General features: G+C 50.9%; 1 protein-coding gene across 10 annotated transcripts in view; it reads right to left on the bottom strand.

Annotated features, from left to right (window-relative positions):
* Window positions 1-2,398: 2,398 nt before the first annotated feature.
* The window catches only part of atp11a (ATPase phospholipid transporting 11A), a 242,039-nt gene continuing 229,484 nt past the window's right edge, over window positions 2,399-14,953 (bottom strand). For 3 of the 10 annotated variants that reach the window (XM_038818829.1, XM_038818830.1, XM_038818838.1), the window contains one exon: window positions 2,399-3,071. In XM_038818829.1, the coding sequence (XP_038674757.1) occupies window positions 2,808-3,071 (264 nt within the window). In that variant the 3' untranslated portion in view covers window positions 2,399-2,807. Of the gene's footprint in view, window positions 3,072-7,434; window positions 7,494-14,953 lie in introns of those variants that run through there. The other 7 variants (XM_038818834.1, XM_038818837.1, XM_038818831.1 and 4 more) reach the window with 6 other exon arrangements.

Genomic DNA, 14,953 nt, shown 5'->3' with positions numbered 1-14,953 from the left:
ACAATGTTCCCGAGGTCACAGTCACAATGTTCCCGAGGTCACAGTCACAATGTTCCCGAGGTCACAGTCACAATGTTCCCGAGGTCACAGTCACAATGTTCCCGAGGTCACAATCACAATGTTCCCGAGGTCACAATGTTCCCGAGGTCACAGTCACAATGTTTCCGACGTCACAGTCACAATGTTCCCGAGGTCACAATCACAATGTTCCCGAGGTCACAGTCACAATGTTCCCGAGGTCACAATCACAATGTTCCCGTGGTCACAGTCACAATGTTCCCGAGGTCACAGTCACAATGTTCCCGAGGTCACAATGATCCCGAGGTCACAGTCACAATGTTCCCGAGGTCACAGTCACAATGTTCCCGAGGTCACAGTCACAATGTTCCCGAGGTCAGTCACAATGTTCCCCTGGTCACAGTCACAATGTTTCCGACGTCACAGTCACAATGTTCCCGAGGTCACAGTCACAATGTTCCCGAGGTCACAGTCACAATGTTCCCGAGGTCACAGTCACAATGTTCCCGAGGTCACAATGTTCCCGAGGTCACAGTCACAATGTTTCCGACGTCACAGTCACAATGTTCCCGAGGTCACAATCACAATGTTCCCGAGGTCACAGTCACAATGTTCCCGAGGTCACAATCACAATGTTCCCGTGGTCACAGTCACAATGTTCCCGAGGTCACAGTCACAATGTTCCCGAGGTCACAGTCACAATGTTCCCGACGTCACAGTCACAATGTTCCCGAGGTCACAGTCACAATGTTCCCGAGGTCACAATGTTCCCGAGGTCACAGTCACAATGTTCCCGAGGTCACAGTCACAATGTTCCCGAGGTCACAGTCACAATGTTCCCGTGGTCACAGTCACAATGTTCCCGAGGTCACAATGTTCCCGAGGTCACAGTCACAATGTTCCCGAGGTCACAGTCACAATGTTCCCGAGGTCACAGTCACAATGTTCCCGAGGTCACAATGTTCCCGAGGTCACAGTCACAATGTTCCCGAGGTCACAGTCACAATGTTCCCGAGGTCACAATGTTCCCGAGGTCACAATCACAATGTTCCCGAGGTCACAGTCACAATGTTCCCGAGGTCACAGTCACAATGTTCCCGAGGTCACAATCACAATGTTCCCGAGGTCACAATCACAATGTTCCCGAGGTCACAATCACAATGTTCCCGAGGTCACAGTCACAATGTTCCCGAGGTCACAATGTTCCCGAGGTCACAGTCACAATGTTCCCGAGGTCACAGGCACAATGTTCCCGACGTCACAGTCACAATGTTCCCGAGGTCACAGTCACAATGTTCCCGAGGTCACAGTCACAATGTTCCCCTGGTCACAGGCACAATGTTCCCGAGGTCACAGTCACAATGTTCCCGAGGTCACAGTCACAATGTTCCCCTGGTCACAGGCACAATGTTCCCGAGGTCACAGTCACAATGTTCCCGAGGTCACAATGTTCCCGAGGTCACAGTCACAATGTTCCCGAGGTCACAATCACAATGTTCCCGAGGTCACAGTCACAATGTTCCCCTGGTCACAGGCACAATGTTCCCGAGGTCACAGTCACAATGTTCCCGAGGTCACAGTCACAATGTTCCCCTGGTCACAGGCACAATGTTCCCCTGGTCACAGGCACAATGTTCCCGAGGTCACAGTCACAATGTTCCCGAGGTCACAGTCACAATGTTCCCGAGGTCACAGTCACAATGTTCCCGAGGTCACAATGTTCCCGAGGTCACAGTCACAATGTTCCCGAGGTCACAGTCACAATGTTCCCGAGGTCACAGTCACAATGTTCCCGAGGTCACAGTCACAATGTTCCCGAGGTCACAATCACAATGTTCCCGAGGTCAGAGTCACAATGTTCCCGAGGTCACAGTCACAATGTTCCCGAGGTCACAATCACAATGTTCCCGAGGTCACAATCACAATGTTCCCGAGGTCACAATCACAATGTTCCCGAGTTCACAGTCACAATGTTCCCGTGGTCACAGTCACAATGTTCCCGAGGTCACAATCACAATGTTCCCGAGGTCACAATCACAATGTTCCCGAGGTCACAATGTTCCCGAGGTCACAGTCACAATGTTCCCGAGGTCACAATCACAATGTTCCCGAGGTCACAATCACAATGTTCCCGAGGTCACAGGCACAATGTTCCCGAGGTCACAATGTTCCCGAGGTCACAGTCACAATGTTCCCGAGGTCACAATGTTCCCGAGGTCACAGTCACAATGTTCCCAAGGTCATTCCATTCAGGCAGGTTAAAATCAGCACAAGAGTTCAGCCTGCGAATATCAGTTGGTACAGGTGTGAATGAGTTCTAAAAGGTGAACAAAGAAAAGTGTATCATTTGAAATACTGTTTACGAACTAGACAGTTTACATAAAAGTCAAATATAGGAAGATTTATTAAGGAAACAGAGTATAAAGGAACATCAACAGACAATTTGATTGCTGACAGACTTTATGTTGATGTTGCCTTGCTAATAATTTTATGATCAGTTTGCCGGATGTCACATAGGTTTTAGAATTACTGGATGACAAAGCAGCATCATAACAAATAAAATAAAGTCATGTAGTATTACCAGCCACACAGTACCAGACTGTGCATTAACTTACACTTCAGCACATGGGCGACTGCCCAGGCAAAATGCAGCAGAATGCAGGACATCTTATTCCAGTTCTTGAAACGCTGGAGTCAAAAGGATTTTTCAAGTCTTTATTGCAACAGTCTTGCTAAAACAAGAGTGATTAAACTCAGAACTACAGGCTTCGAAGGCAATATATTGTAGGTTAGACTGCAGTTTCCAAACCTGATGCAATAAAAATGTGTCGAGCATTGGAAGGGCAGTGATTACCGGAATAGTCAAACAGTGATGGATAATTACAATAATCATCCTCTACCCAATATGTCTGCATCACCTTCCGGGAGTTTGGAACAGAGACAGATCTTTGTTGTTGGGTCCTATAGATGTTATTTGTGTAGGTGGAATTCTGAGGAGGAGCCAGTGGGGTGAATTCTGATACACGGTCCTTCTTGGATTGCCGAAGGATATCCTACAACCAAACAAAAGCAATTATTAGTTTGAGGAACAAAATTAGAACAAATTAACTGTTGGATTTCCGCGATTTACAGTCATAGATTATGGAATTGTGGGTGTTTTGGGAAGTTGTGTTTAGATTGGGGAAGGGTAGATTATGGAATTGTGGGTGTATTGCAGAAGGGAAGATTGTGGGTCAACTGGAGAACAGGAGGGCTAGTGTAAGTGAAATGCTCCTTGAAGAGCCAAAGACCCGGGGTGGGAGGGAATTTTCCTGGCCTGTTCGCCATGGGTACAAGTCCCGTTCGTTAACTCTCGCAATAGGGCCATAACAAGATTTGTACAGGGGAGATCGCAGAATGACCGGCGACGTAATCAGGGCCGGGATTCTCCCCTACCCGGCGGGCAGAGGGTCCCGGCGTAGCGGAGTGGCGCCAACCACTCCGGCGTCGGGCTTCTCCAAAGGTGCAGACTTCTTCGCACCTTTAGGGGCTAGGCCCGCGCCAAAGTGGTTTCCGCTACGCCGATGGCGCCAACGGCCTTTGGCGCTACGTCGCCCGGCGTCGGGGCTGGCCGAAAGGCTTTCGCACCCCCCGGGGTCCGATCACCCTAACCCTCCCCAGGACCCCGGGGACCCGCTCGCGCTGCCAATCCCGCTGGCACCAGAGGTGGTTTAAACTACGTCGGCGGGATTGGCCTGTCAGCGGCGGGACTTCGGCCCATCGCGGGTCGGAGAATCGCCGCGGGGGCACGCCGACCGGCGGGGAGTGATTCCCGCTCCCGCCAATTCCCGGGTGGCAGAGAATTCCGGCCATGGCGGGGGCAGGATTTACGCCGGCCCCGGGCGATTCCCCGACCTTGCAGGGGGTCGGAGAATTCCGCCCCAGGTTCATGCCCTGTGAGGACGTGAACCTGATTCACATGGATTTTCATGATTCTCCCCAAAATTTCGAAGTTAATTTGTGACTGATTTTTCAAGGAGTTTCTCACATAGTCACTTGCTTGGGCCCTGGGGAGTTTCTCACCGGTTGAGTCCACACTTAGAATTTTGTTTAGCACTGGGGAGCTGAACTCCAAGATCAAGCCGCCATTTTGAAAGAGTGCCCTGATCTCTTAAGTGAGCTTGTGGGTCCACCACACCCCCACCCACGGGCAATGTCACCCTCCATACACATGGGCACTACCCCACGCCCCCCAAGTGAGGACACCCCACAATGGGGTCCCTGGGGACCGCCTCTTCAAGCCCCCTTACAACATCCCCTCCCTTCCAGGTCCCCCACCCATCACCCTTCCAACCTCCCAGAGGCCCCTACTTACCTGCCCTGCACACCCCACCCTTCAAAGCCCCTCCACCCTCAATTCATGGGAATGGCTCCCCTCGGCCCCTGGTCCTTGGCAGTGCCACCCAGGCACTCGGGCACCCATGCACTGCCTCCCTGGCACCCAGACTGTGCTCCTGCTGGCTTGACAGTGCCATCCAGGCACCTTTGCAGTGCCAGGGTGGCAGCTGGACAGTGCCGAGGTGCCCATGCTCCAGGGGGAGAGCCAGGGAGCCCCCTGGACTCACCCTGACCACCAGGGGTCTCCGATAGTCTGGGAGACCCTCCAGGTCCATGTTTGTGTACACTAGCACTGATTGGCGCCCGGCTACAGCCTCTCTGGGGAGGCAGGAGAATCGAGGGAGACGGGGGATCCCACGCAGGTAGGTCATAAGTAGGTTTACGACCTACTTCCACGAGCAGCGTTTGGTCTCGCTCATTTGTGGCAGGGATCCGACTCCGACGTCTCGCAGGACTTTGGTGATTCTCTTGAGGCGTGGAGGCTGTCGGGAAGCTCGCTAGCGACCTCGCCCGGGATTCTCCGGCCACGTTGTGCTCTCGCTTGAGTGCAACACGGCAAGAGAATCACGCCCCATATCTTTCAGGGAAATCATATACTCCCCCCTCCATGACTCAGGCCAGTGGGAATCACAATTTATCTAGATGACTACGCCGGGGGTGCGGAATCCAGTGTAACCCCTGGCTGGTCAGGGACATGGCAGGCCAGCCTCCTGACACCCAGGTAGTGCCAGGGTTAGGGTTAGGGTTGGCATGCTATGGGTGGAGCCTCCAGGGAACCCCATTGGGGGTGTTGTCACTAAGCTCTGATACCGACGATGCTGGTGGTGGGATTGAAACTTACAAGATACTGCGGGGCCTGGATTGAGTGGATGTGGAGAGGATGTTTCAACTTTATGAAAAACTAGAATCAGAGGACACAATCTCAGACGAAAGGACGATCCTTTAATACAGAAATGAGGAGGAATTTCTTCAGCCAGAGGGTGGTGAATCTGTGGAAGTCTTTGCCGACGAAGGCTGTGGAGGCCAATTCACTGAGTGTCGTTAAGACAGAGATAGATAGGTTCTTGATTAATAAGGGGATCAGGGGTTATGAGGAGAAGGCAGGAGAATGGGGATGAGAAAATATCAGCCATGATTGAATGGCGGAGCAGACTTGATGGGTCGAGTGGCCTAATTCAGCTCTTATGTCTTATGGTCTTATGGGGTGGGGGGGGGGGGATTACTGAGCCCAAATGCCAGCCATGGTGGTGGGTTCGGGGTGTCTTGACTTTTACGTTGAGATTGGGGTGTCCTTCCATTTCTGCAGGGCCGGGTTTGGCGGCTTTATGAGGCACCGCCCGCCAGTGTTACAGCACAAAACGCACTCCACCTTCTTTTTGACAAAGTGCCAGAGGATCTGGAGAGAAAACATGGCTCTTTCTCTGGGATTTTCAGTCAGAACCTGACACTTTGCCAATTTGGGGGAAAATTCTGCCCCTGATCTCTGAAAGATCCAACAGCTCGGAACACTGATGGTTGCTGTCTCTCCTCCTCCTCATTCTCAATACTTTTTGCTTACCAGGTGGTGGCAAGGAGTGGGTCATTATGTTAAAAAAGTTGTAGCGATGCATCAAGCAATGACACATCTGGCAACCAATGCAAAAGTGTGTCACAATGCTCCCCTAAGCAGTGCAGACAGAATAATCACTGCTTGAGCATACTAATTCTTTGCTTGATGTCCCTTGTGGCAGTTAGGGTCTCATTGAGGGCCTTTGTGTCTGTGCCTGGGTTCCTGGCATGAGTTGTGAGCTATTTCCAGAGTCTACACACTTATTCGCCCAATAGCAAGGCTGTAACCAGGAGGTCTGGTTTGAATAAAGGAGAAGTGGAGAACTGGTACAGGATGGAAGTTGAGACTATTGCGCGGACAGGGGCAGAGAATTCTCTCTGCGAACAGGGAAGGAAATGTAAGTGTTCCTCCTGGCATAGAGTCTCTGAGACCTCCCGTCCTGGGAGATTTGGCTGATGCCACTTGCTGTAGCTTGAAAGCTGTCTATGGCATAAAGGTTAAGGGCCATGGTAATCTTGACAAGGTACCTCAGACATTCCTCCTCAGTAAGGTTAGTGTAGAAGAAATGCTCCCTGAAGATACATTATGAGTTCAGTGCACTTCCCCCTCCCCCTTGCTCTTTGCTATTTTCCCCCAGCATCCCTTCCCCAGCAACCAAAAGCCAAACGTTTTCTGAGGCAGTTAACAGCAGACAAGTGAATATTTGAGTGTCAAAAATACACAAAGAAAGGACTCCGAAGCTAACAAGTTAACCAGCAACCTGAGATGAGAAACTGGCAACTTGTTTCACATGATGCCTTTAACTACTGTTGGTGAACGGGCCTTTCTTGCGCTTACTGCCAATTTGTGTTGTATAAATTTGGCACATTGTGAGTAAAGTGCTGGAATAATGGATCAATAATGGAAAACAGGGAGCAGGAAGAAGTACGGGATCCTAATTTGAAGCTAGACTTGAGATAGAAAATCATTCATCGTCTTATATACACACACAGTTAATAGATATAAATTACCTGGTATATAAACCCTGAAGATTAAATGTATTTGGTAATATATACCCTAAAGATGGAAAGTGCCCAAATATACACTACTGATCACAAGAACCCTCCATATAGCTACTGATTAAATGTGTCGTGTTTACCACTGTATACTTCAATAAGTGTTGTTGTGTATATACTCTCAAATTAAAATGCCGACAACAATTAGCTCATTCCTAAAATTGGTTGCACTTTTTGATTACTGTTGACAAAGATTAATCAAGACAAGACCCCATTAGTCACTAGATGTTGGCTGAAACTTTCACCATGTGCTCAGATGCCAGATGTCAGGGAGAGGGGCAGATAGGAGTGGACCTGCAGGAGATACCAGCTTGAGGAGCAGGTTCCACATCACTTACCTTTGGGGATGGAGGCAGAGAGGAGTGGACCTGCAGGCGAAACACACACAGTGGAGCAGATAAATACAACCGGAGGAGTAAAGTCTACACCACTTACCTTTGGGGAGGAAGGTGGACCTTTGGGAGGAACATTGACTGGAGAGCATTCAGCTGTGTCTGAAGTTTGAAAGAAAAGTGATCAGGGACATCACAAGAAAGTGGCTGGTTGGTTAGTCACAGCTCTTAATGCGTGTGTATGTATATGAAGGGCTGGTAATTAGATAAATGTACATTTTTAAATAACCCTTAAATGCCTACGTTATAAAGAATGACGAAGCACGAGCAGAAGGGAAGTGAGAGGCTAGTGAATTTACTGTTTAATTTTATTTAAGTGGTGGAGGTTTATTGTATAACTAAGGTTGAAATTAGTATCATTAGTGAGGAGAGGTATTGATTTAAAAAAAATTCACAGCATAATTAATTAGTTGACTAAAGCGCAATAAGGAGCTGGGCAGGGGGTGTATTGCACCTGCAATACAGAGAGGTTCATGAACACCAGTGTGATCCAAGGCATTAACTAATAAAATGCATCAGCTCAGAGCCAATGAGCTAGATGCCAAGCTATGGACACTGTAATGTCCATACAGTCGCCTGATCTGTTCCATGGTCAAGGACAGGAGGGTGTGACAACGATTGAGGCAGATGTGGCGATCAAGAAAGCTGCAGTGGAGGAGCCTCAATTCTTGTAACTGTGCAATGTGTTTGAGGTTCTTGCAGTTTGTATGGATGAGAGCAGGGGCTGCAAGGTAGATGAGCGAACTGACCACAGCAAGGGAAGGGATGTGAGAGGACATGTAGTAAATCAAAGGGAAACAATAAGGTAATAGAACAGAGCAGCAATTTACCAGAGTGTGGCAGGAAGAGACGGAGGAACAAACTTAAGAGTGCACCAGAGATTGCAAAACAGTAAAAAGACAGAGATAAAGGGCGGGATTCTCCGATAATCGGCGCGATGGCCGGGACCCAGCACCAAAAACGGTGCAGATCACTCTGGCGTCGGGTCCCCCCAAACGGTGGAAGTTATCCGGCCCGGAATGGGCTAGTAGCGACGTGGCACCATTCGCGATGGCGCCACCCGCCGCGGACGCGAGGCGTCATCACAGCTCAAAAGACGTGCCCCACCCCCCGCCCCCGGAGATCCGACAAGATGGCCACCCGCCATGCAGCCCGAGGTTCCAGGATCGCGACATCGAGGCGCTCCTGGACGCTGTACAGGAGAAGAGGGAGGCCCTGTACCCCGGACACGGCCGCAGGGTTGCCCCACGCCTCAGCCGGTGCCTGTGGAGGGAGGTGGCAGAGGCCATCAGCGCTGTGGCTGTAACATCAAGGACAGGCGCACAATGCCACAAGAGGGTAAATGATCTCATCAGGGCAGCCAGGGTGAGTATCCCCCCTCCCCCCCCAATATGCGGCACACCCCGAGGTGCAACCAACCCTAACCCTAATGTGCTGCGTACTTATGCCAATATACGCACAACCGCTGGCCTGCATGTATATCCCTGCCTAACACTGTTGCCCTTTATCCCCCGATCATCGCCTGCGTGTCTAACCATGCTGCTGTATTGTGTATTGCAGGGCCAAACGTCAAGGCACCCATCCCTGCGGATGCCGAACACCCGCAGGACGCCCCATGGCGGCCAAGAGACTGGGACAGGCCCGGCCCCTCCGGCATGCGATGCCCACACGACGCCCCAGGGCGGCCACTAGATGGAGCAGCATGGAGACGACGCCCCCGTCTCGTGCGAGTGCGGCGACGCAGGCGTGTGACACCCAGCGACGAGGGGGGCAGCCACAGGCCCGAATCGCAGCCGAGCCAGGACACCACAACACCGGACAGCCCTACCCGGGACAGCCCTACCCGGGGACAGCCCTACCCGGGACAGCCCTACCCGGGACAGCCCTACCCGGGACAGCCCTACCCGGGACAGCCCTACCCGGGACAGCCCTACCCGGGACAGCCCTACCCGGGAGAGCCCTACCCGGGACAGCCCTACCCGGGAGAGCCCTACCCGGGAAACCACTACCCGGGACAGCCCTACCCGGGAAACCACTACCCGGGACAGCCCTACCCGGGACAGCCCTACCCGGGGACAGCCCTACCCGGGAAACCACTACCCGGGACAGCCCTACCCGGGACAGCCCTACCCGGGACAGCCCTACCCGGGACAGCCCTACCCGGGAAACCCCTACCCGGGACAGCCCTACCCGGGACAGCCCTACCCGGGACAGCCCTACCCGGGAAACCACTACCCGGGAAACCACTACCCGGGACAGCCCTACCGGGGACAGCCCTACCCGGGGACAGCCCTACCCGGGAAACCACTACCCGGGACAGCCCTACCCGGGAAACCCCTACCCGGGACAGCCCTACCCGGGACAGCCCTACCCGGGACAGCCCTACCCGGGAAACCACTACCCGGGACAGCCCTACCCGGGAAACCCCTACCCGGGACAGCCCTACCCGGGAAACCCCTACCCGGGACAGCCCTACCCGGGACAGCCCTACCCGGGACAGCCCTACCCGGGACACCACAACCCGGGACACCACAACCCGGGACAGCCCTACCCGGGACAGCCCTACCCGGGGACAGCCCTACCCGGGGACAGCCCTACCCGGGGACAGCCCTACCCGGGAAACCACTACCCGGGACAGCCCTACCCGGGAAACCCCTACCCGGGACAGCCCTACCCGGGAGAGCCCTACCCGGGACAGCCCTACCCGGGACAGCCCTACCCGGGACAGCCCTACCCGGGACACCACAACCCGGGACAGCCCTACCCGGGAAACCCCTACCCGGGACAGCCCTACCCGGGACAGCCCTACCCGGGACACCCCAACCCGGGACAGCCCTACCCGGGACAACCCTACCCGGGAAACCACTACCCGGGAAACCCCCACCCGGGACAGCCCCACCCGGGACAGCCCTACCCGGGACACTGAAAGTGGCACCGCATGTGGATAAGGTGGTCAAGAAGGCATCCGGCATGCTGGCCTTCATTGGTCAGGGCATTGAATATAAAAATTGGCAAGTCATGTTGCAGCTGTACAGGACCTTAGTTAGGCCTCATTTTGGAATATTGTGTACAATTCTGGTCACCACACAACCAGAAGGATGTGGATGCTTTGGAGAGGGTGCAGAAGCGGTTTACTAGGATGTTGCCTGGTATGGAGGACATTAGCTATGAGGAGAGATTGGATAAACTCGGTCTGTTCTCACTGGAACGACAGAGGTTGAGGAGCGACCTGATAGAGGTCGACAAGATTATGAGTGACATGGACAGAGTGGATAGTCAGATGCTCTTTCCCAGGGTAGGAGAGTCAAGTACTTAAGGGACATAGGTTTAAAGTGCGTAGGGAAAAGTTTAGATCAGATATGCGAGGCAAGTTGTTTTAAACAGAAGGTGATAAATATATGGAACGCATTGCCGAGGGAGGTGGTGGGAGCAGAAACGATTACGGCATTTAAGGGGCATCTGGACAAATATATGAATAGGTGGGAATGGAAGGATAAGGATTTGATAAGCGCATACAGTTTTCGTTTAGGCAGGTACCATGGTCGGCGCAGGCTTGGAGGGCCGAATGGCCTGTTCCTGTGCTGTATTATTCTTTGTTCTTTGTAACACCTTTATTCAAGAAAGGAGGGATTTAGGAAACAGGAAAGTGTAGGCTGGTTAGCTTACAGCTCAAAGCCTTTGTTTGCTCCACTGGTTCTATGTGGGAAGTCGGGAACATTTCCAGTGTCCGGGACCATCATCTGTGCAGGAAGTATCTCCAGCTACAGCTCCTGGATGCCCTGGTTTCAGAGATGGAAAAGCGGCCGGGAATACTGTGGAGCATCCACGAGGTGGTGATTGTCATGGATAGCACGTATAGAGCGATGGCCACATCGCAGGCTCAGGCTCCACAGGCAGGAAAGGAATGGATGACCACCAGGAAGAGCAAAATAGCTAAGCAGGCAGTGCAGGAATCTCCTGTGACCATTCGCTGCAAAACGGATATACCACTTTGGATACTGTTGAGGGGAATGACCTCTCAGGAGAAAGCAGCAACAGCCAAATTTGTTGCACCACGGTTGGTTCTGCTGCAGAGGGAGAAATAAAAGAGGTGATAGATAGGCATTTCTGTGGCCGCAACGGAGACCCCAGAATGGTATGTTGCCTCCCTGTTGCTAGGGTCAAGGATGTCTCAGAACGGTTCTGGGACATTCTGAAGAGGGAGGGTGAACAGCCAGTGGTCGTGGTACACGTTGGTACCAACAATGCAGGTAACGAAAAGGGAAGAGGCCCCGAAAGCAGAATATAAGGAGTTAAGAAGAAAGTTGAGAAGTTGGACTTCAAAGGTAATGATCTCAGGATTACTACCATTGCCAGGTGCTAGTCAGAGTAAAAATCAGAGAGGATATTGAATGACTACGTGGTTGTACAGGTGTAAGGGAGAGGGTTTCAGATTCCTGGGGAATTGGGGTGGTTCTAGAGGAGACGGGATCTGTATAAACTTGACGGGTTACACCTGGGCAGGACTGGGACTAATGTCCTGGAAGGGGGGGGGGGGGGGTGAGAGAGGAGAGAAGAAGAAGGGGGGGCTACTTGCTGGAGCAGTTGGGGCGGGTTTAACCAAATATGGCAGGGGGATGGAACCTATGTAAGGATTCAGAGCAGGGGAATCAAGTACAAGAGAAAAAGACAGCAAGAAGAATAAGAAAAGTGATAGGCAGAGAAACCAAGATCCTGTATCAGATAATGACATTGTAAAAAATAGTCGGAAGGGACAAGGAACGTTAAAAGAACTAGCCTTAAGGTTTTGTACCTGAACACATGGAGCATTTGAAACAAAATGGATGAATTAGTTGCACAGATGTAAAGGGTGTGATATAGTTGGGATTAGGGAGACATGGCTCCAAAGTGACCAAGGATAAGAACTAAACATTGAGGCAATTCAGTTTTTAGGAATGAAAGACAGAAAGAAAAAGGTGGTGGAGTTGCATTGTTAATTAAAGAAGATATTGATGCAATATTGAGGAAAGATATTAGTACAGATGATGTGGAATCTGTAGGGGTCAAGTTGAGAAACACCAAGGGGCAAAAAACATTTGTAGAGGCGATACAGACCACCAAACTGCAGTGGTAATATTGGGAATGGCATTAAACAGGAAATCAGAGCTGCATATGATAAAGTAACATTTGTGATTATGGGTGACATTAATCTGCATGTAGATTGGGTGAGTCAAATTAGTCACAATATAGAGGAGGAATTCCTGGAGTGTATACGAGATGATTTTCTGGACCAGTATGTTGAGGAACCAACAAGAGAACAGACCATCTTGGACTGGGCGTTGTGCAATGAGAAAGGATTAGTTGGCAATCTAGTTGTGAGAGAACCCTTGGGGATGAGTGATCATAATATGAGAGAATTCTTTATCAAGGCAGATAGTGAGGTAGTTGACTCTGAGACCAGGGTCCTAAACTTCAATAAAGGTAACGATGATGGTATGAGACATGAGCTGGCTATGACGGACTGGGAAACATTACTGAAAGGAAGGATAGCGGACAGGCAATGGCGGGTATTCAAGGAACAAATAGGTGAACTCCAAACGCTGTTCATTCCCATTTGGCAGAACAGTAGAAATGGAACTGTGGCCAAACCATGGGGAGATTAGTGATAGTATTAGATTCAAAGAAGAGGCATACAAATTAAAAAGAAAAAGAAATAGACCTGAGGATCGGGAATAGTTTAAAATTCAGCAAAGGCAGACCAAGAGATTGATTAAGAACAGGAAAATACAATATGAAAGCAAGTTAGCGGGGAACATAAAAACGGACTGTAAAAGTTTCTATTAGTATGCAAAGGGAAAAAGATTGATAAAAACTAACGTAGGTCCCTTACAGTCAGAAATGGGGGAATTCATAACAGGGAACAAAGAAATAGCTGAGGAACTAAATTCGTACTTTGCTTCTGTCTTCACAAAGGAAGACATGAATAATGTAGCGGAAGTTCATTGAGGAGCTGAAGGAAATTAGTGTTAGTAAAGAAATAGTTTGGGGGAAATTAATGGGATTGAAGGCAGGTTAATCTCCAGGGCCGGATAATCTTCATCCCAGAGTATTTACGGGATTGGCCCTAGAAATAGTAGATCCATTGATGGTAATTTTCCAAAATTCTTTGGACTCTGCATTGGTTCCAGATTGGACAGTAGTGAATGTAACCCCGCTATTCAAAAAGGGAGGTAGAGAGTAAACAGGAAACTATAGACCAGTGAGCCTAGGTCAGGAGTAGAGACATTGCTAGAGTCCATTATCAAGGATTTCATAGCATAGCATTTGGAAAACAGTGATATAATTAGACAAAATCAGCATGGATTTGCAAAAAGGTAATCATACTTGACAAATCTACTGGAACTATTTGAAGATGTAACTACTAGATTTGATCAGGGAGAACCGGTGGATGTGGTTTATTTAGACTTTCAGAAGGCTTTTGACAAGGTCTCACAAAGCAGATTACTATGTAAAGTTCAAGTGTATGGGATTGCGGGTAGTGTCTTGAGATCAAGGGAAAGTTGGTTGGCAGACATGAAGCAAAACTTTGGAATAAATGGATATTTTTCCGATTAGCAGGCAGTAATTAGTGGGGTACCACAGGGATCTGTGCTCAGACCCCAACTGCATTATATATTAATGACTTGGACAAGGGAACTAAATGTATTGGGCTGGATTCTCAGATTGCCAACGGCGAAATCGCGTTCTGCGATCAGCCGGAGAATCCCGGACGGAATCGACGCTCCGCCCCCTCAAAAATGGCGTACTCGTGGAGTACGCCGCACGTCGCCGAGACGGCCTCAGGACGTTACCTGAAGCCCTCCTCCGATGGGCCGAGTCCCGTGCTCACACCGTTCAAGGATCTTGCGTGGCGGCTGCGTACGGAGTCCAATGCCGCCAGTCCGGGGGGGGGGGGGGGGGGGGGGGGGAGTCGTTCCACTGGCAGGGGGACTTTGGCTGGTTCTAGGGAACCAGTGGGTGTTGGCAAAGCTGGTTACAAGGGGGAAGTTTTTGGCAGGCCGGGTCTGCGCCATGTTGCACGGCACGGCCACCACAGGCCGCTGCCGTGCGCGGCCATGGAACCGGCCATTCTCTGGCTGTATCTGCAGGTAAAGCCAGGGGACTTTATGCTGCGCGGCTGCTAGTCTCCCATCGGGTGGAGCATCGATATGGGGGTGGCGCCGACCTTCTGGTCGTAAGACCAGACGGATCATGCTGACAAGGCCGCAGGATCGGAGGATGAAGCCCCTTATCTCCAAATTTGCAGATGATGCAAAGTTGGGTGGGAGGGTGAGCTGTGAGGAGGATGCAGAGATGCTTCAGTGGGATTTGGACAGGCTGAGTGAGTGGGCAGGTGCATGGCAGATGCAGTATAATGTGGATAAATGTGAGGTTATCCACTTCAGTAGCAAAAATAGGAAGGCAGATTATTATTTGAAAGGGTGTAAATTGAGAGAGGTGGATACTCAGCGAAACCTTGGTGTCCTCATGCCTCAGTCACTGAAAGTAAGCGCGCAGGTACAGCAGGCAGTAAAAAGGCAAAT

The sequence above is a fragment of the Scyliorhinus canicula genome, chromosome 14 (assembly GCF_902713615.1).
Source record: "Scyliorhinus canicula chromosome 14, sScyCan1.1, whole genome shotgun sequence".
Lineage (NCBI taxonomy): Eukaryota > Metazoa > Chordata > Chondrichthyes > Carcharhiniformes > Scyliorhinidae > Scyliorhinus > Scyliorhinus canicula.
This window is presented reverse-complemented; position numbering and strand designations above follow the sequence as displayed.